This window comes from Pelmatolapia mariae, linkage group LG20 (genome assembly GCF_036321145.2).
Source record: "Pelmatolapia mariae isolate MD_Pm_ZW linkage group LG20, Pm_UMD_F_2, whole genome shotgun sequence".
NCBI classification, from domain to species: Eukaryota; Metazoa; Chordata; class Actinopteri; order Cichliformes; family Cichlidae; genus Pelmatolapia; species Pelmatolapia mariae.
Window position 1 is genome coordinate 14,026,185 of NC_086244.1, and position 26,183 is coordinate 14,052,367.

Sequence of the window (26,183 nt, forward strand, 5' to 3'; positions counted from 1 at the left end):
TTTTTAAATTCAGCTATGATTACATCATTGACTAGTGTAAAATAATCCATTTTCCCAAAGAGAAATTACTTTACATGAGCACAATGTCAAACTGAATAATAGATTTCAAATGAAATGGCAGTCCAGTATGATCATCGAGTGTTTTGGAACTCAGACGGAGGAAATTGGCAGAGACAAAATTATTATGTCTAAATTTAAAACTTCCACAATAACTGCAGCCAAAAATGTGGAACCAAAACCTAAATTAACTCAAAACTCCAATGGAAGAAATCTATTTGGTTTGGTCTGAGACTGGCGAAATAAACTGGGGTCATTGGAAATCTTCCTGCTGTTAGTGTGTGAGCTCATCCTCCCCTCTAAGTGTTTTTTCTCTCTCTCTCTTTCTCTTTCACTAACAGCCGAGGACGAAGCCAGAGGATTTTGGACTTCAGCCCAGCATGTAAATTTATCTGCCATTTCCAAACAATTTCCATCAGGAGCCATTCAGACTGTGTAGCAGGACAATTTGACAGCAGCCCAGTAGGAAAATGGCCAGTGAGGCAGTAATGTTTCATTTATTTCATATTTTTGTCCTCTACGGTTTGCTGTAGCCTCGTACAAAGGCCACAGCTGGATATAAGAGGTGGTTATAAATAAAAGATCAGCGAGGCGGTGATAAATGGAGTAATGGATGGATGGAAAGATGGATACATGGATGAATCAAAGGCTGATCAAGTTAACAAATCAACTGTTAGATGAACAAATGAGTACAAATGGATGGATTTATAAAAAAAACAGTGCTTAGGACAACAAAGGAAAAAAAGTGGAGGGAGCAGACAGTGAATAGATGGTCAGCTTATATTTGTAAAATAAACAAATAAACAAATCACGTAACAAGGATGTATCTATAAACGTATGGATGGACTGGAGGACTGATTGCGAAACGCTTCAAATGTCCATCAGAGAAAACCAGCATATGAATTAATACACTTCCCAATGATTGAATGAATGCATGAATACATAAAACTTTCAAATGTCATTGTTGAATCAAAAAGACCTCATCAGTCGTTATCAGTCCCATAAATAGCTCCATCAGGTGGGGCATTCTGTGTAGTAGCAGAGCGTTATCACCTCATTTGATGAAGGATGTTCCTCGCTGCTGAATGGAAGTAGTAATCCTCGCGAGACTAGAGGGCCAGAGGAAGCTTAATCCACTCAACAAGAGTTTAAGTCTTGTATTTTTGGATTTAACGTTACGTTAAAAGGTTTCTTTCAATTTCATGAGCTATTTTGGTTAACTTTAGGCAGCAAGTTTATGCAGTTAAATTTAGCCATGAAAGGTAAAGGTTAGAAAGGATTATAACTTGGGTTTAAATGCCTCCTGTGGGAAAAGAAGTACATATTACAGTTATTAATCTGTATGTCTCTCTGCTCATCACTGATTAAAATGGATAGTAACAGCTTACTGTGCTGGCCTACTGGTAATATGAATGATTAAAACAAGTCTATACTGAGCGAATCAGCTGGTAAACTGATGAATGACTAAATAAAACAAAGGAAGAAATAAAGTCTCAGAGGGCAAACAGCACCTTTATTTGACTCCACTTGCATGGCAAATATTCCAGTGCCTACAACTGGCACATTTGGCATGATAGAGAAACTGGTATGTTGTCTGTGTGCGTCATTGTTTATGAGGTAGTCATGGCCAAATCGTGTCCTCATGAAAGATCAAAAGGCAGGAAGGCCTTTCAAAAGTCTGAGTCCTTCGGATGCCACATTTGGATTTTTGCTTGTCTTTACTGTCCATCACTTTGCTTTCTGCGTTCTCTCCATTCACAAGGATCGACATTAACGGTTGCCCAGTTGCCCCAGGCAACCAGATTTGGACCACTGTCAATCACTTTGCTTGGTCTGATCGGCCCTGCTGGCGGTCACTTTTCCTGTTATTAAACAGATTCTCTGTGTCCCTCATCCCGAAACACAAGGTCTGGATGATGTGGACATGACATTGATCACAACATCTCTAAAATGCAATTATAAATATTATAACATTATGACAATTATTATTATATGAGATTCAAGGTCATCATTAAATCAATGTCACGATTCCAAATAAGAGCACGAGTCCTTGTTTAATTTCATTTTATTTTATTATTTATTTACTTGCTATCTGGGCTCTTTAGGAATTTAAAAGGCAGGCTCAATCCTATTTCTCCATAGAAGTGATTTTGGTGGTGCTATCTCAGTTGTGCTTGTTAGCATGCCAACACTTACTAAATAACATAAAAGTTAGTGCTATTTCATCATAAACACTTGAACACCGTGCATGAACAGAGCGTGCACAGTGATGTTAATACAACAGGTGCTGTTGATTTTTTGTTTGTGTAATCAATGTCTGGACCTGTACTTTATATATTTTTATGTCCATGCACGCAGATGTCTGTAAGGATCTCTGTGAACAGGTCTGGGATGACCCAACTAATTTCCTTTTACAAATTATTACTAAGAGTTATGCTTATAACTCAGACACCAGACAGCAGTTTTCGCAGTGGAAGACCTTTCAGTGTCCAAGACCAAAGAAGGGAAGATTGGTCAGCAGTGTAACTATGAACATGCTCCTTGTTTTCTCTGAAAATTTTTCTCTTGCACATTCTTTCACAGGGGTCAGATTCTCAATGCTGAATTCTGTTGTAATATTCTAAGTGAGAACATTTGGTGCAAACAACCTGAGCTGTGGTGTGATCACAGTCGGGTGCCCCTTCATTACAGAGTATGCATGACAGAGAGTACTTTGGCCACACCAACACAACCATCACTTTGTCTTCTTTATTCTGAAATTTAATTTAAATGATAACTATTTTGACTCAGTGGGGTGTTGCAGATGGTACTTGACTTGCTCACAAAACAGGACCTTCAGGGATGGTTTCAAGTATTGCAAGAGTGGTAAAAGGAATCTATTGCTGTACAAAGAAGCTACTTACAAGAAGATGAAGGGCAAATTAAGATCAGGAGAGATGACATACAAACTAAACTGTTTTAGATGGGTATGAAAAGGTCTAACTGATAACGTGACATTTTTACCTGATGACGGTCCTTGAGAAAGTCTGGTGATCACCCAAGTCATTAAAGTTTACCATCTGGGAACCATGAATATCTGCATCAAGCTTTTTATCAGTGATATGTAGCAATATTTCAGTAGCGCAAAGATTAACATGCTGGTGGTGCTAAAAGTCAAGTGGCCAGCAAAATGGACAGACTTCAACTGCATCATTTCACTTTGCAATGAAATAATGACTAGCTAACAGATGAACATACAGACCAGCAATCGCCAAAGGCAAGATTAAAATTAATTAGACCACAATTTCTAATGTAGCGCCAAAACCTACAGTAACGCTAAAAATATTATGATATTGAAGAGTCACACATCAACTTTAGGAAGTGGATTAATCAGAAACTCTTGTATATTTGAACTACATAGCAATTAAATAATATAATCAAATTCTCCACTGTTATCCGCAAGCTTTTATCAGATCTGAAAGTCAAACTTCTTGATATGCAAAAGGAAATTTTTCACATACAGTATTTCATAGATTCATAATAACCTGTAACACCTTTTAGTGCAACTTTGATATTTTTAATCTAGGAAACACACTTCTTTGATAAGCTTTAATTAAAGATCATTGAGACGAAAAGAAAAATAAATCTGTAATATCAGATTCCACACGTCCAACAACCTGTGCAGGAATGAAATGTATGTGATTTTTTGTTTTTTATTTGGTGGTCATCAAAATACAGCGAGCACATCAAGCCTCTCTGTTTAATCAAATGCCAACATCTGTATGTCTCAGTTAATTATCAACGTGTATCTTTTCACTGATGCATATGGTCCATGAGAACGGAGCAGGAAGATTACAGTGCAGATTCAAAATGTAGTAAAAGTCGTCACAACACCTGGTGCTACCGTTGGTGAAAACAGTTGTCCTTAAAGTTAAAATTAATAACTATTTGTTTAATGAAGTTGGGAATAGTTAGATAAAGTTAAACATCTCTATTAAAATTATACAAAAAAATATGTAACAGCTGTTGTTTATTGTAGTCACGAGGATGATTGACACATAGCAAACAGAGTATTCTATAGTTTTTATTATGTGGACTTTAAATGACAGCACATGAATATATGCATAGATATTAAGACACCGAAAAAGTTGCAAATGTAGGTTCCCAACTTTTCAGAGAGTGATTGGTAGCTGTTGCACAATAATAACTATCTGAATGAAATAAATTATGCAAGAAACAGCGTCTACAATCAGCCAACAAGTCAAAGATGACTTTGCAAATTTGCATGAATCCTCTTTACGGGAACAACAAAGGGACATGAGTTTAAACAAACTGTTTGACAACTGGGGAAAAAAAATTGTTAAATGTTAGAGTTAGCTAACATGTAGCAGTGCAAAGCCACACTAACCAACAGCTCATAGGAGAGTGAACTTACATTAACAAGAAAAACATAAATGCTATATGGACATGAAAACTCCACTGGTAAGATTATGTTATTCTTTGTCTGATGGGAGGTTACTCTTTTACACCTTTGTAAGATAAAGAAATGTGTGCACAGTCAATAGCAATACAAAGAAATCATACCTTCAAAACCTTAAGCAGTACTTTGACATATAATATATTACATTGTTTTTGAAAAGTCATCTTGTACTTGAGGATATTTTTATTCTGTGATTGTGACTTGGGTTGATTGGTTAACCTTGTTCATCACATAAACCCATGTGTTTGGATGTCAGCGACCAAAAAAACATGACTTTAAAATAGCCATTGTAAATAGATAATAAATGATTATAAATAATTAATAATACAATTTCAACTATAACTGTATAATTATTTCATGTTAATAAACAATTAATTGATGTCATTGTTTGTTAACTAGTTTATAGACCAGTGGACTATTTCTGATGTTTGCTGAAATTCTGAAGCTTATAAAAATTATCATAGTAGTTATAAATGTTATGAATATTTTTAATTAATTCAAATATTTATACTATTTATATCATAAATATTATTATGAAGCATTATAGCGATTAAGATGTAATATTTGATTTAAGGAAACGTAAGACTAGGCAGGGTGGAGGTACTTGTGTAAATCAAAAGTTTTAACGACTACTTTAGTGGTTTATGTTCGCTTTTTAATTTTGTTAGCACCTTTTCTCTGCTTTGACTTTCTCTGGATTTTTGGTTAGGCTTAGGCACAGAGAGTGTTTGAGCAGGTTTATGAACAACACGGTGGTTGGTATAAGTGCACAAAAACAAACACAAACTAACGACATAAATATACATTTTAACATTACTAATTATTTGAAAAAATTAATACATTAAAAGAACTATTTACAAAAATAATCAGCTATCAGCTTACCATTTATTAACAATGGTTATTACAAAATGTTTAATGATGGTTACAAAACTATGGTGATGTCAACTTCCTCCTTCTTTTTACAGCATAAGTGACTGAGATCAAAAGTCACATCCAACTCCAAAAAGTCACTTTAGAACACTAGGTTTAGGTTGTGCTCACTTTTCAACAGGGGATTTAAACCCCTCATTTGCATATTCTAATCCCCCCCCCCTTTTTTTTTTTGTTTAGGGCCACATTAGAACAATCCTCTATAATCTTTATTATCCAGTGGGTAGTACATGTGGGCAAAAAGGCATATGGTGGGTACTGGCGACATACTACATGTTATTCTGGAGACATTTACCAAAAGCACCAATGGCTTTAGTGCACTTTAGGTCTCTCCTTCAGGCCACGTCCCACAGTTAATAGGCAAAAGTCCACAACCACAAGTAAAGATTTAGGTGCTTAAACCTCTCATCTCTAGAGCTGAACATCCTCTACTGCTGATACCAAATCAAACTCAGAGTTTGCTCTGCTTTGCCTAAATATATTTACTGCTTTGTCTCAATCAAAAAACAAAAAAGAAGCAATAAAGATGACTGAAACTGACACACTGGTTGAATAAAAGAAGACATTTACATTGGGACTGACCTGATGGCAGTGTGGGTTGGACTCTCTGCCATATGAGTACAAACTCCTCTCTGTTTTACCTGGAAGAGGAAGAAGAAAGGGCAGTTAGGCAGTTAGCAAAAGCAATCAGCTTAACAAAGACTGATCTTTATAACTACAGGAAGGAAAAAACAATTACTGGTGTGGAAATTATTCAGCTTTAACAGATCAATCAACTCAAAAGACATGTTCACACAATAACACTACACAGCATCGGTACAATCAGGTCCAAGCAAAGTTGCCCTTTGTCACATGCTCTCACCATCACCAACAATAGGGACATATTTCCCCAGAACATCAAAAGTGTGCTATAGTTTTTCATCTATTAATTTAAAGGATAATTCATTCACAAGGAGCCACAGAAAAAAGAACTTTTTGTAGAAACAGCCAAAGCCAGTTTTCCTGATCACAGACAGTGTGTGTGCTCTGTATGTTTTCTGCTCGCTGATCTCTCTGCACAACAAAACGTACATCTGCTATGCCTGCAATGCATAGATCCACATACAGAAAGGCAGGGGCTTTGTGCCACAAAAACAAAATCAACGCTTTTATTCTCCACTTTCTTTTAGGTGTAGATTTAGTTTCTTTGCATGTCCAGACAAAACAAACTGTGAGAAAAAAAATTGAGTGTTCAGCTGAACAGAAAAATTAAAAAGCAACCTGCCTCACGGAGAAAACTGAACTCTCCTCGTGAATTTACGAGTAAAGATGTATATAGTACATCGCCAACTCTAATGGTTTGCCATATATGGTATTATTCTGCTTTTTCCCATCTTTGTCCCTTTGGACAGTGATGTTCCATAGAGACTAATTAGTGCACTCGCTAGGCAACCAATTCTACTGAAGAAAATAGTCAATTCTTGAGCAGTTGCATACTACTGTGTTCAGGCTATGCAGACTATTTTCTGCATTCCATTGTGGGATTTTTGAAGGCAGCAAATAATGGATGAATTTTACACTTAGAGTTCAGTCTCCAAAGTTATTGACAATGATATGATTTTGGGGAAAAATAAGCATTTCTAAATGACTTTACAGTAAGTATCAACCAACAGCCACCAGGCAACTTGGAAGGAAGCTGAAAACCAAGACTCTGTAATCAGCATATAGAACTGCAGTATGGGATTTGGTGACACAAATACATTCAAAATCATGGTTTATGTACATTTTCTAGAAAATGAAGATAATCCAGTTTCACTGGTCCATTGTGTGTGAATTTTTCACCATTTTGCTTCCACACTATATCTCCCCCACAAACTAGTGGAAAAGTCACATTTTGTTGTATATGTGTTTCCACTTTGTCTTTTGAACATTTAAATATTTGTCTTGATGTAAGTGCTTATCTAGGAATTTTTATCTGTTACTTAAACATTTTTACATGTAAGCAGTGTTTCACAATTAGAAAAAAAAAAAAGATTTAACACTACATACGTGTAATTATTGTTTTCCCAAAATAAGGATTTTTCCCTCAAAGAACACTAAATTTCCACTTCAGCAGTTAGAGAAGTTTTATATTCATATTGTATTATAGCATTCAGAGAAATATTTATAGAACATTTTATTTCTTCAAAATTGTAATATATATACACATATACACATATATATATATATATATATACACATATATATATACATATACATATATATATATATATATATATATATATATATATATATATATATATATATATATATACACACATATATATATATGCTAATTTTGAACCTGGCTTTAAAGAATCTGCAGTTTTCTGTTTTACAAATTGGTTCACGCTTAGGGTTTAGATAGTGAAATTTTGGAAAACATGTAATACAAAATAATAACGCTCTTAATTTAAATAACCAGCCAGAGAAATTCAACCTGTCTCTGCTTAACCTGGCAACAGCCTACTGCTACTGCAATCCTACATTAAAGGACATTTCCATCAAAGATGTTGGAACCACACTGTGACGATTTAACAAAGCCCTGTAGGAAAAGTTGCATACTACAAAATTTAGGGTTTGTGCAATTAATTTAGCATTTAATATTATGGCAAATGTATGACATATTTCTCCATGATTATCACTTAATATTAAAGCTCCATTTATTGAAAGTTGTGGCTAAACTCCAACATTCAACATATCTCTTGAAAACTTTGCAAGGCATCATGTTCACGTAACTCTCTTCAAGAACTCAAATTTCTTGGTGGTTTAAAGTTTTACTGCAAAGCTCTTTTTATTTTCCTTTAATTTCATTTATAAACAGTACAGAAACTATGATTTCTGTTCCTGTTGTTGGAATTGAAGGTCCTTAAAGCCCAAGGCAACATCTGATACAGATTTAATAGATGTGAGAAGAAAACAACACCCTCACCTACCCATTAGTTTTTATAGAACATCTTCGGTCAAACGTGTTGAAACATGTTTGATTGAAATCAGACATCAGAGCTCTTTAAATGCAGGCCAAGGATTGATCAGTACACGACAAGAAGGTGAAGCCTCTTTGGCAGGTAACCGACCATCACTTTAATACACAAACTGAGCGTGCCTGGCTGTGAAAAAGGTGTCTGATGAATTTCGAAAAATGCACCGCTGCGTGTAGACAACAAAGCTAATTTCCTCTCCAGCTTCTGAACAGGCTTTCCTCCCCTCTGAGCTGCGGGACCACTCCGGTGCCTATTTTTACCACGCAGACCTTCTTTTTGGATAAAACCTTAAATCTTGAGCCAGTCTAAATATCAAACCACAGTTAGTGTGTAATTACATTCTGCTGTCAGTGCAGTCGTATGAGATGAAATGGAGGGGTTTTACTGCAAGCGTGTGTGGAGGAAAATGAAGCGTGTACGTAGTGAAGGGTTGGAATCAGGCGTGTATAGACCAGCGCTGAATACGCGCCAACATGGTAGTCGATGCAGAAGAGGTTGATAATTACAGGCGTACAGAATAGGAATGTGGTCGACTGTGTGTGTGTGTGTGTGTGTGTGTGAGCGGGAGAGAGAGAGAGTGTGTGTGTGACCGATACGGCGGCTTCGGCTTCAGCTACGACTGATGCCAGCTGGACCGGTTTGGCATGTATACAAAGACTCCCACACACACACACACACACACACACACACACACACACCACAACATACACACAAGTACTAGAAATCACTAGCACAGATGCACAAACTCAGACCAATGTTGATATGTACTACACACACACACACACACACAGCTCTGTATACACACAGACACACACATACACACAAATGTACTTTTCACGGTACCGAAATATATCGAGCACATGCATTCAAAAATACTAACTCAGGACCACACACACACACACAAACAAATACCTATTTAGATTTGACACTGCACGCACCTCTGGTGAATACCACGGCCTGCAATGAATCCAAAAATCTTTCAACCACAAAATGCAAAATTTCTCATGAAAATTGTGTACGCAATGTAAATGCCAGCATGGAAGGATGGATAATCCTCAGGCTTACCAGCCTCCTTAAAAGTAGCTATCATTTTTGGAGACACAATTTCAATTTTAAGACTTAAAAGGATAAACTGTCAAGAAAACTAGAACAATTTTTACAAAATACAACAAAATGTTTTTGTATTCATTTTTTTCAGTTTCTGCTTTTTTTTCCCTTTTATTTATATTGATCAAATACTTACTTATAGAAGGTAATAATTGCTAATCACTGGAAATAATGATTAATGTAATAATGTCTTGCTATATTATATGACTACGTGGTTATAGGTCCAAACTGCTAGGCGATAAAGACACTTGTCTGTTTGAAGGCCCCCCAAATTTTGTATAATAAAAAGAGAGGCCAGCATAAAAGGTTCCAGCCCTCAGTCTTTTCGCATTACCTCTGTCCATTTGAGGGCCATTAAAATGGATGAGTGCCAGTGTTGGCATGAGTTTTGTCTCCTCTGGCACTAAATTAAATACCCACTGGAGCACCATTTTATTTATGTATACAACTACCTATATATATACTTATGTGCATGCTGTGAATACACCCGCAGGGCAACAGGTATGTACCCTATCTACGGATACACTCACACACAAGCGGTGCTAAATAATTAGGTAATCCCACAAGACTTGGCCTATAGCAATATTTCCATGCGTCTATCTCCTTTTAGTCTTTTAGGTTTATTGGAATTGTCAAAAGCTACACCAAAAAAAAACAAGAGAGAGAAAAAAATAGCTTCTTTTTTTTTTGTCTTTTTGTGCATCATCAACTGGCAAAAATGTAGATTTTCCGATATGTTAGTATTTCGATTGACAGCTTTTCCACGTCTGCACACACTCTTTAAGCTGTGGTAAATAATATGCTGTAAGGTGCATCTTTGTTTTCTTAAAAATGAAATATTATTATTTAGAGCTTATACCTTTGTCAAAACATAAAAAGTTGATGCAAATTATATGATTTTACAATTGAGCAATTTCTATAATCCAGTAAATACAAGAATGTATCAATTAACAGTGACCCCAATGCAGACGCTACAACAAATGCGACAAAAATAGATTCTGAATTGAGGCTTTCACAACCGCACAACCCCGATTCGTCCCTTTTGTCTCAACATGCTGACCTTTTCACCTCCACCACCTCTGCAGGCTGAGCTCATGTATTACACACACAAACAAAAATGCCTGGTATTTTAATTTGGCTGTAAAAGAAAGAGCAGTTTTAAAAAAAAAGGAAGAAGGAGCTAGAGAGAGAGGGAGAGAGAGAGAGAGAGAGAGAGGGAGGGAGGGAGGCAGGGATGGAGTAAACAGGATGGGAAGGGTCAGCCTTCCAGATCACACACCCTGTCACAGTATACCATGAATTGACACACACACAGAGAGAGAGAGAGAGAGAGAGAAGCATTTCATTTCACTGCCTTGAACTGGAAAAAGATTTCTGAACCAAAGAGTCTATTACTTGATAAAACGAGGAGAGTTTATTAATATATAAAGCCGTCACAACACAAAGTAAGTCTTAATTAAATGCTTTTTAAAGTGGATTTTTTTAAAGAGGCCTTTTGAGATATAATTGGTATAAAACTTCTTCTCCTCAACCGATTTTTTTTTTCATTTTGCAGCAGATGAAGGGCCTCCTTTGATATATTTTTATGGACGTGAGAAAAAAAAATATACAAATATCAGGAGAAAATGTAAAAAAATTTTCTTAAAAGACCAAAATGTATTTAATCGGCTCCATTTTTATTTTCTCTCATTTCTGGTATAAAGTAAGGCTTTTTATAAACAATTATATTTTTCCATGATAAGGTTTCAAATTCCGCATTCCTTTGTTTATTTGAAAAATAGAAAATGAAATACAGTTACACAATTAAAAAATATATATTGTTCATCTCTGTGATGCACATTTTAATCACCTTTTGGTTCAACCTTTGTCTCTTGAGGAAAAAAAAACATAACTCAACTAATCTTGCTGTTTTTTTTTTAAACTTAGAAAATGTAAAGTACTTCAGTTAACTTTTTTGATAATCTCAGATAAATCAGCCAAATGAATCCACTTTTTAAAACAGTCCATTTGATCTGATAACAATCTCCTTATTTCAAGTCCTTAAAACCACAAAAGTCCTCCTCTTCAAAAGCTTTTTCATAGTTAAAAATACAGATTTCATGAAAACCCTTTTTGACTCAGTAGGGTTCTCGAACAACGTCATTTTAGGGTTTAGGAGTTCAGTCTTGAAAGACCCTATAGAAGACTGTTAAGAGCTCTGTCAACCTCTAACAATCAATGGCTGTTCAGACATTGTATTTTGTTTGTGCAGAGACAAACTAACCTTATTGTTCCTTCCTTCGTGAACCATGGAAGTCTTTTTTTTTTTCTATAAAGCTGAATTGATTTCACTTCTAGGCTTCTAGGACTCTAGGATGTTCAGAGTTTTACTTAAATGTAAGACTGAAGCCTCATAATATCCATAAAAACTCAGATTTGGGGTTCTTAAAAGACATCCTAGTGCGATAAACATGTTTTTAATGCTTCCTGCCTTCCTGTTTCTTAAATTGTCCAATAAACCAATCTTTTTATTTCAACTTGTTGCTGCTTTCTCTTCTTCTTTGTGCAAACACTTCATTGTTGTGGAATATAATAACGTAAGAAAGCTTACTTAAAGAGGGATTTCAAATTCTACAAATCTCTGATACATCTTAATGACTGGAGGAGCTCTCACATAAAAGGTTTGAGGGAATTAGGCTTCATGAAAACACCTTTCTAATTGTTTCACAAACCCTCAAACAAGTATTCTTCAGGCTTTCAAGTTCCATCAAGAGCTTCTTTGCTGATGAGTAACCATGGAACTTTTGCTTTCCCCAGATACTCTGACAGTGACAGTCATCTCTTTTTGTCCCTAGTATGTCAGAAAAATTCAAAAACAGTCTCAAATCTTTAAAGAACCCATCAAAGAAGATTTCAGAAGATGCCTTCACTTCCACAGACCTCTGCGTTTCTCTTAGGAACCCCACAAAGACATTTAGTTTCCCGAGAAAACAAACCTAAAGATTGTTGGCTGTGAGAAGGAGGTAAAGATACTGGCACTTGTTAGATTATGCTGGCTGCAGAGGTACAAAAGGTGGCAAAGTCAGTCCACTCCGCTGTATAAAAGCCCATAGAGAAGTCGGTGAGGCAGCAAGACCAAATCCCTGCTAATCCACAATGCACAGAGACTGAGGTGAAGTACAAATCAGCTCCATTACAAACTGAGAGCCAACAGTAACCGGGAAGCTTGTCTGGGGTATTAGCTATAATGACACAGCTTGTTAACAGGCCCTTAACTGAACTTACTCATAGTCACCTAGGCTCGATTCAGATTTTGAGAGTCTGCCTCATCAGTGCCTCAGTCCTTGTATAAAGGCCAGTTCCCATTATTTTCACTTTACATGACATCAAACTGCCAGGTTTTTAAAAGGACAGGTCATCACAAAATCAAATTGACATCATTTTCCTCTGGCCTGTAGAGCTATTTATCCATCCAGATTATTTTGGTGTGTATTTGGTTGTAGAGATGTCCCCCTTCTCTTTATTATAACAGAGCTAGGTGGTTGTGTTGTAGTGCTCAAGACAACCAAAATATATCTTTGAAAAACTCTGTCACAAAAATCAATAATCCTGTTTATGTAGGAACTATTTTCTTTATATGCTAAGTGTCAGCTAATATAAAATGATAAAGCTGCATATATACAGCATTATTTCTACTTCCTTGAAACAAACAGAAAAAAGAGCCAGGACAAGAGTAATGATTGATACACAAAAGTGATAAAATTTTTTTGTAGTTTTAAAGTTTCAAAGTCTTCATTTACATTCAGTGGCACAAACTCGGTATAACATCTGAAATGACTTGTACTACAGTAGATAAGCAGATATAGATCTTTATTGAGGTTCATTAAAGTGCTGCCAAACTCTGTCCTCAGCAGAGATGGGCAGTAACGCGTAATCCGATTACTTTTTTCAAGTAACGAGTAAAGTAAGGGATTACTATTGCAAAAAAGGTAATTAGATTACTATTAATTTCCTGTAAGCACGCTGCGTTACTGCGTTACTAAAACCGTGATTTTTTTTGCGAGAGTGTCTCATGACAATGAGGTAAGCGAGTGCGACGTTCGTGGCAACAGCTGTGTGCAGATCAACAATGGATAATATAACGAGTGTGGGAGAGAGTATGACCGTGCAGCATTTAAAGCGTGGAAGTACTGACCTTACTTTAAGTTTTTTCTGTAAAAAGTGACAAAAACATTAGCGTCCGCTGTTCGAAGAAAACTTCTTTTTACAGCGAAAAAAACCCCTAAACTTCCGCACAAGCACCGAGTAGGCTACGCTGCCACGGGAATGTGAAATTCACAGAGAAACTCCTGGATTCTTCCACTGACATGATGGCTGCGACACACCTGCACCAGGGCAAACCTCCGCCTGCCCCACTCCTGCTAAACAGCTGAAAATAGAGCTACAGGACCGCTGAAAATAGAGCTACAGGACCGCTGATCCTTTGATTTTATTTATTTTCTACTGTGTTTTACTTGCATCTATTTGAAAAAGTGAGTGTAAACACAAAAAAATATTTTATTTTATATGCTGGAGTTGTGCAGAAAATAGGTTTAAATGTTAAACAAATTTCTTCAGTCAGAGAATGTTGCATATAATTAAATTTTTGCTTAATGCATAAAGTTAAAACTACTAAAACAAGTTTTAAAAAGAGACTTTTCCATTTGATTACATTTTATATGATGGATTAGGCAGGAAAAGTAGAATTGGGATTGAAGCGATTGAAGATCTATCGCTTCATTACCTATTCAGGGTGTAAATCGTGTTTTTAAAAATTAACTAAGTAACTAATTACTTTCAAAAATAAGTAATCAGTAAAGTAACAGGATTACTTTTGGGGGAAGTAATCAGTAATTAGTTACTGATTACTTTTTTCAAGTAACTTGACCAACACTGGTCCTCAGGGGCATTCAGAAAGTCAGGCAAACTGCAAGAGTCAATATCTAAAGTATACAGCACTTTACATTTAGCTAGTTTATAACACCTGTGTCTTTCCTGTTGAATAGATGATAGGTATGTATATCTCAGGACACTGACACTTGACAACCCCCGAGAACAGCGTTGGGTTATGCACTACTTTTGGCATACTTGTTAAATTTACTTTGTGGATCAAAGCACAAATGTCCTGAAAAGTTACTTTTCCCTATAAAAACTAATTGGAAAAGGACTAAGTAAATAAAGTTTCTGCAAGCATATAAATACATCTGACAAATTACCTTTTGTCATGTCACAGCTTTGCAAATTCAAGAAAAAAAAGACTGTAAAATATGAAATACTTACCATAAATCAATGACAGTCTACACCTGCTGTAGTCTGAAAGTAATGATTTGGACAGGATTCTAGCCTCTGTGAAGCCACAGATGCTTCTTGCATCCAGACATAGGTCAAGGCACATCTTAATACTTTTTGACACATGTGAGAAACTTGTCTTCAGGGCTTTCTGCCAAAAAAAAAAGTTTTCTAATACATCTAACATTTATGAGAAGATCAATACAAAGTTTTGGTTTTACACGCAACACAAAAACATAATCTCCCAGATGAAATGGATCCATTCATCCACCACAGCTTGCACTTTACACTGGCCTTGTCGCTCTTTACATCTATGTATTTCTGTTTAGAAGTGTTGCTGTCAGAAAGCCTTTCTCAGGGAGAGCTCTGAAAGCAAACGTCTCCCAATGCAATCTTTTTTTCCTCAAACTTTCACTGTGATCGGTCAGTTGCAATGGAACAGTAATGATGATGTTACAGGAAGAATACCAACATGATATCACGTACACCGCAAAAACATCTGGACATGTAATGCAGGAAGCTTGGAACATTTTTACTACCTGTGGCCAATGTTTAAAACTACTGATGGTAAAGAGCTCATTCACTTCTAATAAGAGACAGAAAGGAAGAGCAAGTCCGAGACAAAGCAATCCACTCTGCATCTTCAAATCAGTATAAGGCTACTGTGTAAATGAGGGTTTGCATTTTCTTCTTCATTAATTAGCTCTGCTATGTTAATGTTAATCTTAATTACTTTAATAAAGTTTCATTAACTGCAGCACAACAAACAAAGTGATAACATCAGTTACTGTGTAAGCAGCAATAACTGCAACCACAGTGCAGAGAGAGCGCAGAGCCACAGAGCCGTTTTCCTGTCAGTCACTGGAATCAGCTGTTAGAGGAGAGAAAAGGCGCTTTTCTCTGTTTTCATTCTGCACGCTCCATCGTGTCCGTCACATCTGACAGCTATCAGTTACTACTCTTTCTTTCTGATTCAGCAGGCAGCAAAAGATGAAAACCGCAAGATGGAGTTGTTGAAGGAGTCACCGTCGGCGTCTTGACTCTTTCTTTCAGAGGTTGAGAGAGACGTCAAGTCTTTTTCTGCGTGAAAGGAAACACTCAGAAGACATGATCTCCTCTGACACCCATATAATGGGTCCATTTTAATAAAGTATGTGACTAATAGCGCGATTTGACGAGGATGGCAAAGATGAGATGAGAGGAAAGAAAGAGGAGAGATAGAGAGGTGGTGGGGGGGATGAAGATGGATAGAAGAAGGGTTAAACTCCCTCTTCCTGCGAATGAATGTGTGTGTGTGTGTGTGCGTGTGTGTGTGTGATGGGGGAGGGTTGGACTGTGAAGACATGAATCATTCTGAGCGATTCAAGCGTTTCCATGACACCACCGGGCACCGGTCCAGAAGTTTCTACAAAGTCTGAAAGGTAGCGACACACACACAGACACGTACACACACACACACACACAATCACACACTCCAACAGACACTCTGAAACCACACTGCCAGCTCTGAATTTGAAGCCATCTACACACCTATTTATTCATGGTGTTGTCTTCCAGTGTAAAGCGTAACATTTTTCAGGGGGGAGATCAACATTAATTTAACAGACGATGGTCGATGAGTAACAGACAATCCCCCCCCACTCACACACACACACACACACACACACACACACACACACACACACCGCCACCCTTCAATCCCAGCAGGCATTGATGCTTTGGCACCACAGCGAGTGAATACATCAAACAACAGATGAACGTATACGAGCGACGAGAACGACTTGAGAGACGTAGCATCGAGTCTGCATCTGTTGGTATCTACCTTCAGCCATAGCGGAACAGATCAGACTGCTGATTGGAGTCTGGATTCACTGTTTTATATGTGTGTGCTTCCTTACTATAGAGAAGAGAGAGAAGTTAGATCCAGAAAAATATGTTGGGAATTTACAAGGAAAAAAAAAAAAGAGTTGTTAGTATTCAGAATTGTTATTTAATGCTGTACTTCATGTCCTTGTTTACTCTTGGACTCTGTTAGAGCAGGTCTGCATGTCTAAGTATTCACAGTAAACCTTATTCATCCTATATTGGGCCTTGGTGCAGGCCCCGTGTTCATCCACTGTCTCTGTCTATCTGGCTTTCCCTTCCCTCTTATCTGATTGGCTGAATCCTGTTAAACAGAAGGTGTAAACAGCAGGTGGGTGGAGCTTCTGAGAGGTTTCATATTGGGTATTTTTACTCTCAGTGACATCATACAGAGTCACGAGCTGTCTGAAATCTAACATTTAGAGGAGTCTGAAGCCATGGATGTTGCTGCGAGTACAGATATGGCGAATTGGATATTTCACAGAGAATTAAATTCCCACATGTTCACCAAGGTCTGTGAGCAAGAGGAAAGCAAGAACAGTCTATGTCACAATACTGTACTTTACATCCTTTTCATAATCAGAAGATGCTTACAGCATCTGTCTGTCTGTCTATCTAACGTAATGTTGCTGCAGGGTTCTTAGAGATATGTTTCTGTCTTGATTTAATGTGTGAAAATGTAAATGCTAAAGGGAATTCGTAGCTTTTTGGTAGGTTGTCTCCATTCGTCCAGATGTTCATCACACAGCTCTAAGAGGTTCCCCTGCTGATTCACTGTGTGAACCTCAATTTTATTAATACATTTAAATTTATGAATCAAAGTAATTTCCACCATGAATTACAAAAATAATTTAAAACTCCCTGTGTAGACTTTCTACAGTATCCAGTACCACTGACACATCTGGTATGTGTATCAAACTAAATAGCATAAAAATTGGAGGAATTTAGGGAGTTGTGTTTATCTTAGCTGTGGTTAGATCTCTTGTACTGATAGACAGAACCACAAAGATTAGGTCTAGCCACTTTACCACAGCATTACGCTGCGTGCACTGACGCACTGCTGCAGTGAACAGAGGTGACCATTGAGGGATCTCTGCACATGAATCTGTGGGGTAAAAGTAACTTTTTTTTTAAAGAAAGTTGCTGCTGTGTGTACAACACATGATTTCAAAACACGAAACCTGCGTGAGCAACCCACATATGGCTCATATAAAAAAAAACACACAGTTTCAACGGTGAAACAGCGCTCATCACAAAAGAACCTGAATTACTAACACAAAGTTTACAAGCTGAACAAAGTCCTGTGTTTCTTCTTCCAGCATCCAAAAACAACATCTGCCACCAAAAACACACATTTAAAAAAATAGCAAAAAACCCAAAAACCTTCCACAAGTCCTGTGTTTTAAAACCATCCGGCAAAAACATATTACTGAACCAATGAAACCAATATTTATTACCAAAATAATACAGTTCCATGTGACTATTTCTCCTTAATGCTTCTACAGCTAACGTTCCTAATTCAAAGTTGCCTGGCATGTGTCCCTCCTCCTCCAGCCTCCATAATAATTTTAAGCATTTTAAGTTTGCAAAAATCTATCCTTCATTCACTGCCCTTTATACACCTGACTGACTCCGCCTCCACTAACAGGTGGAGTGTGGCATTTGTATACAGCGTTGGGTAATACTAGTTTTAAAAGTATTGCCATTAAAAGAAGAAATAAACACCTGTTTGAACTCACTGCATGTAATCTGATATTAATAGCACCTCTCCACTCATTGCTTGCTGACTTTCCTTGGAGGGATAAATTTAACCAAACTGAAAGCTAACCATTGCAGTTTCTCAGCAATCGTACCAGCAACCATGTCATCATAAAACAGTGGAGAGTAAATATGGTGCATTAGATAAGAAACCTTCCTCTTGAGTTTTGCTGATCTTTTATAAAGGAAAGCAGCATGTAAAATCAAGTTAATTATAATATAGACCACAATCACATATTTACCTCAAAGGGATTGTGATTCAAACACAAGAGTCTCCACAGCACACATGGTACACTATGGCACTGGGACATAGCCAAAGAAGCTCTGCTGGGAACCATTTACCTCTACTTATTGGATTTTATTTTTAGTTTAGCAACAAGGCGACTTAAGTAACTTGTGAAAGAAGGTAAATTTAATGTGTCTGATCATTTTAAGAGCATCACAATTTAAAGTAAAAAGAATTTCTTGGTCTATGACCACTGATGTTTTCAGAGTCGGTGGGTTTGTGCGACCGTGCAGACAGACTGAAAATTCAGCTGCAGCTATCACACTTGCTCCCTGTTCATGTGAATGAGACCCAAAGAACAGGCCCCCCTCCCTTGTAACCAAACAGCCTTCATTATCCAAAGCCCCCACCCCACGCTCATTGCATCCAAACACCCTTGCTCACCCCTCCTCCACCCTGGAATCAATAGACAAACAACACAAACAACAACGAGGCGACGAACAGGGCGACGCCACCAAACTGTCCAAACAGCAGGACTTTAACACAACTATTCAGATGAATGCTCCATGAGCAGCACGCTCTACAGGCAGCACGCTGTGTATATGACGTAGCGATAAATACGTTCACAGAGAAGGGCAAAAAAAATTTCCATCCTTTCATGATTTCATTTGACTTCAGTTTCAAAAATTTCTTCTACGAAGCTTCGAAACGTCGTCGATTTGCAGCAAAACGTGGATATGCGTCGCGAGTGCGTCGCGGTGTGTTTTCTCTATGTGTGTGTGTGTGTGTGTGTGCGTGTCGGGCTCAGACAAAACAGGGCTGCTGAAATGCGGCAGGCACTGCAGATTTTTGTTGGCTGGCTGACAACGCCGTGCCGGTGCCAAGCCCCGACGGCGGAAACGACTAAAAGACGCATAAGGCTGGCATTAGAGCCCCAAATCCCCCCCCCCCCCTTTCCATCCCTCCTTGTCTTTTCTCCTTCTCTTTTCTCGCTCCGTGGCACGGCGTTTACTTTGGTCCGGGTCTGACTCGATTTGGCAACGTTCACATTGCCATCCGTGAGTTTATCAGTCTGTCTTCTTTTCGGTCTGATTGTACGGGAGGATGGAGGTAGAAAACATGGCACCTGAACACAGCAGGAGGTGTACAGTAGGTAGACTGCCGCGTTGATGTGGCGTTTGCCTTTTTTGGACATAATCTTTTTTTCTTTTTTCTTTTTTTACAGTTTAACCTCCCCTCTTGCTTTTCATGTCACCGAATGTTAAATTTGAAGGGCTTTCATTTTTTTTCGGGGTTTCTAGTTTCCTTGCCATATCTGCTGTCTTTGTCTTCAGGATTTTGGGCAGCACTTCCACAAATACCTCGGACACAAAAGCATCTGGAGTTACATCCACGAGGCACTGAGCCCATGTTCCTCCTAAAACCTAAAACAAATGAAGAAAACAACACACTCCAATTATGCTCCCAAGACAATAAAACACAGCAAAAAGAGAGGGAAAAAAATCTCCTGTAAAACATTCAGGATTACCAACAACTAAAAGCTTGATTCTGTGTTTGGAGTCCATTATTGATAGAACAATATTTAGCTGCGGAGTAAACAAAGGTGGGATGCTCCAGTCGTAGCTGTAAATTGTGTTTGTGCATTGTTCGGCAGACAGATGACGACTGCTAATGTTGAATTAAAAAGGTTCTTAGAGGTGGATTTAACACGTTTCCTCTTGTCTTCGGGGTTGAGACGGAAGGCGAACGACGTGGGGAGACAAAGAGAGAGGTAGCAAGGAGAGAAAAAGTGTGAAATTCTGAATTAGCAGCACAATATGGAAGTATTAAAGTGCAGCACAATGAGAAGTGAGAGCTAGACAGCAGAGAGCTGTTCGCTGACACCAACTAAATAAAGACGCTGTGTTCAGGCTCACAAGGTTTTTATGTGTCAAGCAGAAAAAGGCCGGGAAACAAACCGGCTGTGAAACGCGGACACGGCTGTTTTTTTATGGTACAAAAATACATGTACGTGTTTCCTGACCTGACACTTTACTCTCGCACTGCAATATTCAAATGTGTCATCCATGTTCATGCGGGTTGCACCTTTTTCAGCTCCCACTCTGTCTATTTACAGGATGTCTTATGCCTTTGAATTGCTAAATTCTGGCCTTGTTTACTGTAACAAGTAAAAATAATTCTTTAGAAATTGTTTGTTTTATGCGTGCATGTCCAAAGGTCCTCTTTGTCCTCTCTTCAAAGAAAGAAAGAAAGAACCACATAGGTTGTTTGTGCAAGGTCTTAAATTAAGCCACTGGTGGAGATTGTGTGAATAATTCCAGTGGAGCGTTTTATCACCTTAGGGTAGCGAGGTTTGATGCGTTTCAGTTAGCATGCTTTGTAGAAAACTTAAAAATCTTACAATTTAACAACATATGTTTAGGGTTACTGCTCATCAGAGAGTTAATGTTGTGGAAAGATGTTGTTCTACCCAAAACTAACAATAACCAAGCACTTAGTGAAAACAAAGTAAAGTGAAGGGGGAAAGCAACAGTGAACTAATACCAAGTAGAAATAGTTATACACAGTAAAGTCATGCTCATCATCTAATCAGGCAATAGGGAAAGCAACGGATATGGTCAGATCAGAATGACCAAAATACAAAACATCTTAACAAAACCTGATGCTGAATGACGATGTTGTTCTTTTCTTTTTCATACTTCTATTTAATTTCTACATTGAAAACGCCCTTGGAGTGCCCTTCATGCTTTGAGGGTTGCAAGCAGGACTGTTGCCAGGGGTCAGTCCCTGTGAACCCGACCCGGAGCGTCATTTTGAACCAATATTTGGTAACATTTGTGCAATTAGCAGGTTGTGTTTGCAGTGTAGCCCAGAGGATGTAGCTGATGCACATACTGATACAGAAAGCATCCAAGCATCATTAAAAATTAGCAATCAGACTTGTAAAATCTATCTGCTTTTTAATTTTCAAGTATTTTTTTGTAGAATAAGAATAGAATAAGCTTTGCACACATTTGACAGAATAACAATCCTTTAAAAGCTGAACAAAATAAAGCTAATGTTTCTAAGGACTGTTTTGAAACCGTGGCGGTGTCTTCCTCTGCCTGGTTCAACCTCCCTGTCTCTCTCCCTGTGGGAAGCGAGGAGGAGGGGCGACCCCAGAGAGACGGATAGCGGGTCAGGTGCTGTCAGACTGGAGAGGCCAAAGGTCAAAGGATCCTGGGGTTCAGCATCGCACACTGATTTTCTCCTGTCACTGTCATGGCTGTCGGTCTCTGATGAGTTCTAGTCCTTTCCTTCTTTCTTCTCCACCCTGTACAGATATTTTAAATTCTCTTTCATCAGTTTTGCTTCATCTTTCTCTCGCTTCCTAATTTTTTCTTCTGTCATTTAAATCCATTTTGCTTCCTTTTTCCACAATTATCTGGCAGAGCTGGGTACAGAAAATATTTTATCTATGGAAAAAAGTAAATTTAAAAAGAAATGTAAAACCTTATAAATGGGTCATATCTGTTTAGTGCCTATGTATGGGCAGCTCACGATTTGATTTTATGAAGCCCAAAAAAAAGGTTTGAACTGACTTCACAGATCTGCTGGGTTCCTGATAAACTGAACCAACACTGCACTGAGAGGCAAGGACTAATTTCTATTAGGCAACAGGAACTGGCAGGGTTCTAATGTAAAACTTAATCTGACAGAGCTTAAAGTTTATTCATATCCACTCAGATCTGCTATAGCAATCTCCCGACTTCACAAATTTCGGATTTTTTCCTCACTTTCCACCATATTTTTCTTTTCCTCCCCCATTCTTGCTCTCTTGCCATCACTGACAGACCTCTTCCTCCACCCTGATTCCAGACTTAATGCCTGTATTTAGACAAATGTGACAGCGTCTGAACACCTGGCTGGCTGTAATATGAGGGGTAGCCTACTGCTGTCGATGTGGGAGCCGCATCACAGCGCTGATGTGCTCTGTGTGATTTCAGCATGACCACCTGGCTGCAAAATAATGACATATCTGCTCCCACACACTGTTCGGGAGACCGTGATCAGAGCGGCTCTGTCGCAGCAGGGCAGACCCCACCTGACATCACACGGCGACGGAGGGGAGAAGAGGGTGGAAATGGATGGACAGCAGGAGAATGGACGGGGACGGAGGAGGGAGGAGAGAGGAGCCATCTGATTTGTGAACAAACAATATTTTTGCACATTCAGACCCAAATCAGCTGTAATAGCAAAAGGACTTTTGTACTTTGGGCACCGTTTTGGCTTTACCAGAATGCACTCACCACAGGTCCGAAATTATAATCAGGAGCAGTCAGTTTTCATAAGCTCAAAGGCTCAAAAACAACAAAGGCATCATTTCACTGACACCAGTTGAAAGGCAAGGAAACAAAAAGAGTGGGGGAAACAAAAACCTCTAACTGGCTAAAACCACAATTTGCCTTTTCAAGAGGCCAAACTGTGATCAACGAAATATGCTTTTTTTTTTTTTAGATTAAAACAAGGCAAAAGGTCACCAGAGGGGCAGAGTGACAATATTCAGATGTAAACGAAAATTATTCGCACGTCGATCTATTATTAACGATCACGACAGGTTGTTCAAGTGTGACTAGCTACAAGAAAGTGAAAGGGAAAACCTGTTCATGTTAGCTGGTACCGCTTGGCCTAAATACGTACAGAGGTGTCAACAAATTAAATTCCCATATTAACAAAATTAATTCAGCAACTGGTAAATGAGGCTTGAGTATAGAGCAAAGACTTCCTGCTCTGTGTAGTTGTCACTGTTGCAGATGCATTTAAAAAAAACTCAAAGAAGGTGAAAGAGTTGTCAGACAATAGCCAGTGGTTTTGAGACTGCACTTTGGCTAATGCAATCCCTCTTTTCACTCTTTTTAACTGCATGTCACCAAATATAAGTGGTGTATAAACATACAGGAAGTTAAAAGAGATGAGTGACGATGAAATGCTCAGGGCATCATGGGAACCCCCCAGCAGCCTAAGCCTATTGTGTCATACATAAGGGTGGATTCAGGATTGTTGGTGCTGGATTCACCTTATCCAGCCCTAACTATACTTTTATCATAAAGGGAAGGTTTAAGCTTAGTCCTACAAGTAGGCTGGTTCCACAGAAGAGGGGCCTGAAAGCTGAAGGCTCTGCCTCCTATTCTACTTTTAAAAACTCTAGGAACCTGCAGTCTGAGAGAGAAGTGCTCTATTGCTACTATGAGGTTTTCAAGATACAATGGGACCTGAAAATTCAAGATCTTTTAGCAGGACAAGATCTTGAATAAAACTAAGCATCAAAATATTGTGATGCTTAGTTATTTTATTTTTTTTTTAAGTTTGATCAAGTCTAAATGGATCTTTTTGAGTTTATGTACAGGCTCAAGATGTGACTCTAAGGTGTGCCACTCCGAGTCAAGAGAATCAGGGTGGGACACTTTCAGAAGACTCCCCTTCTCACATGTAGCACACAACAGGATGTGGTCCCCTTCAGACTGGCTCTCACTTCTGGAAATTCTCTATTTTAGGAGAGAAGAGTTACAAATGCAGTCTGTGTACTTGGGAGTTGGCAGGTTAAAGGCAGTTTAATTTTCAATAAGGTCTAGAGCAGTATAGGGTTGCAGTGCATGTGTAAAAAGAGCTTAAGAGGCAACTTTGCTTTCTCTTCATTATTCAGTCTGACACTGTGTTGATCTTAGTAATATCCTGCTTGGGAAGTTGGCTGTTGCTAGGTGCTTTGTGCTTTTCGTGTTGAAAAAACAAACATCACAATTTGAGAATCATTATTTCTTTAAGTTGTAAGACTTACAGCTCTCACGCTGCGCTCATCTCAAACACACTAAAACCGCTAAAATAACAGGTGATGTAGAGGTCTGGAACAAGCTGCCAGTTTCATGTAATCCAGCACACACACACACACACACACACACACACACACACACACACACACACACACACACACACACACACATAAAACACTGACCCACCTGACAGTATCACTGCTTTTCTCCACCCACTGAGGTAGACTGGGAATTGAACCGGTCACCCTGGCAGATTTGGGGCGGTTTAACACTAACAGCATGGTTTTTCAGCTCTTTGTCAGCTCTGTTCCCATTCAGTGTGTGCCAGCAGAGACTGTGCCCGCTGCTTTCACATGGCACTGTCCTGGAAGCGTGGGAAAAAAAGGGAAAAGCTACCACTCTACCCTCGTCTGCTGCCATGGAAACTAACCAACGGTCGGGACATTAAGGCAGTGATACGCAGGGAAACTTTGTGGGCCACTATGGCAGCTTGGCCACTCTATTCCCCCCTCCTCTCTCAGGTTCACCCCCTTTCTCCTTCAGCTTTGTCTTTATGTTTTTTTTTTTAGCATTTTGCTTCACACTCTGGTGCTCCTGCATTACGGAGTTCAACATGTTTATGATTTTTGACAGTTTATTGAGAAATCAGAGTCAAGAAATTATTCTTATAATAAGTTAAAAACACAACATAATGACATAATCACAGTGGATTTAGTTTTACTTTCGATAAGCTGACCCATTATTTTTATTTCCTATAACCACTCCACAAATTTTGGGAAGACAGACCAAGAGAAATTCCGGTGGGTTTCTAAATGAATAATAATTTTCATTGATGGATAGACCCTTGGATCGCTGAACAAATCACCCGCAGAAATGCATCAAAATTAAAGGCCAACCAGTCACTCCTGATCGATCACCTCACTTTCGGTTATTTCATATCCCTCCTTTCTCATTTATTGATGTGTTCAAATAGATCTCCAGCCAGCGCCCAGTCTCCCATAATTATAGTGTGGATATGTGTGTGTGTGGCAAAGGGAGCAGGTGATTGGTTGGCAACAGCTGGGGAACGAAGGGGGAACACAGCTGCAAGAGGAGAGGAGAGGAAAGGAGAGGAGAGGAGAGAGGAAAGGAGAAAAGAGAGGACAGAGGAGCTTCAGTTTTGTTTATTTGGAAATGTGTTTGTGGCTACCTGGTAAATCCAACATTTACTCACTTTTAGCTGTTTAGTCTTAGTAGTTTAGTTGTTTTTTTCAGCTCCTGAGGGAAATACTCGTCTCTTCAGCCGCTAAATGCTCTACTATCCCTACCAGCTACCTTATAAGTGTGCTTGTTTGCTGCTAAGCAGGTGGAGCACAGTGAAGCTTTTAGCTGAAAACAGCTGCCTGTGGTGGCCAAAAGGAGCGTCGCGCAAGAGAACCAAAGCAGCAAAGTCACAAATGAGTTGATGCCAAAGAGACATCTCAGTTAAGCAGAGGACAGCTGATGTTTCAGGGGGTGAATCTCTGTAGGAGGGTCCTCTTTTTGCCCAATCACTAATATATATGTTTTAAAAAAAACATATTAATTGCAATGACAAAATAAAATCTTAAGGCACTTCTACAAAATAATGATGGCGATTTCTAGGTGCTCTTGCATCAGATTTGACAGTGTGCACATTACATTAATGT

General features: G+C 38.5%; 1 protein-coding gene across 7 annotated transcripts in view; it reads right to left on the minus strand.

Moving 5' to 3' along the window:
* The window catches only part of LOC134618721 (transcription factor 4-like), a 235,360-nt gene that overhangs the window by 127,245 nt on the left and 81,932 nt on the right, over window positions 1-26,183 (minus strand). For all 7 annotated transcript variants that reach the window (XM_063464252.1, XM_063464251.1, XM_063464248.1 and 4 more), the window contains one exon: window positions 6,029-6,087. In XM_063464252.1, the coding sequence (XP_063320322.1) occupies window positions 6,029-6,087 (59 nt within the window). The remainder of the gene's footprint in view (window positions 1-6,028; window positions 6,088-26,183) is intronic.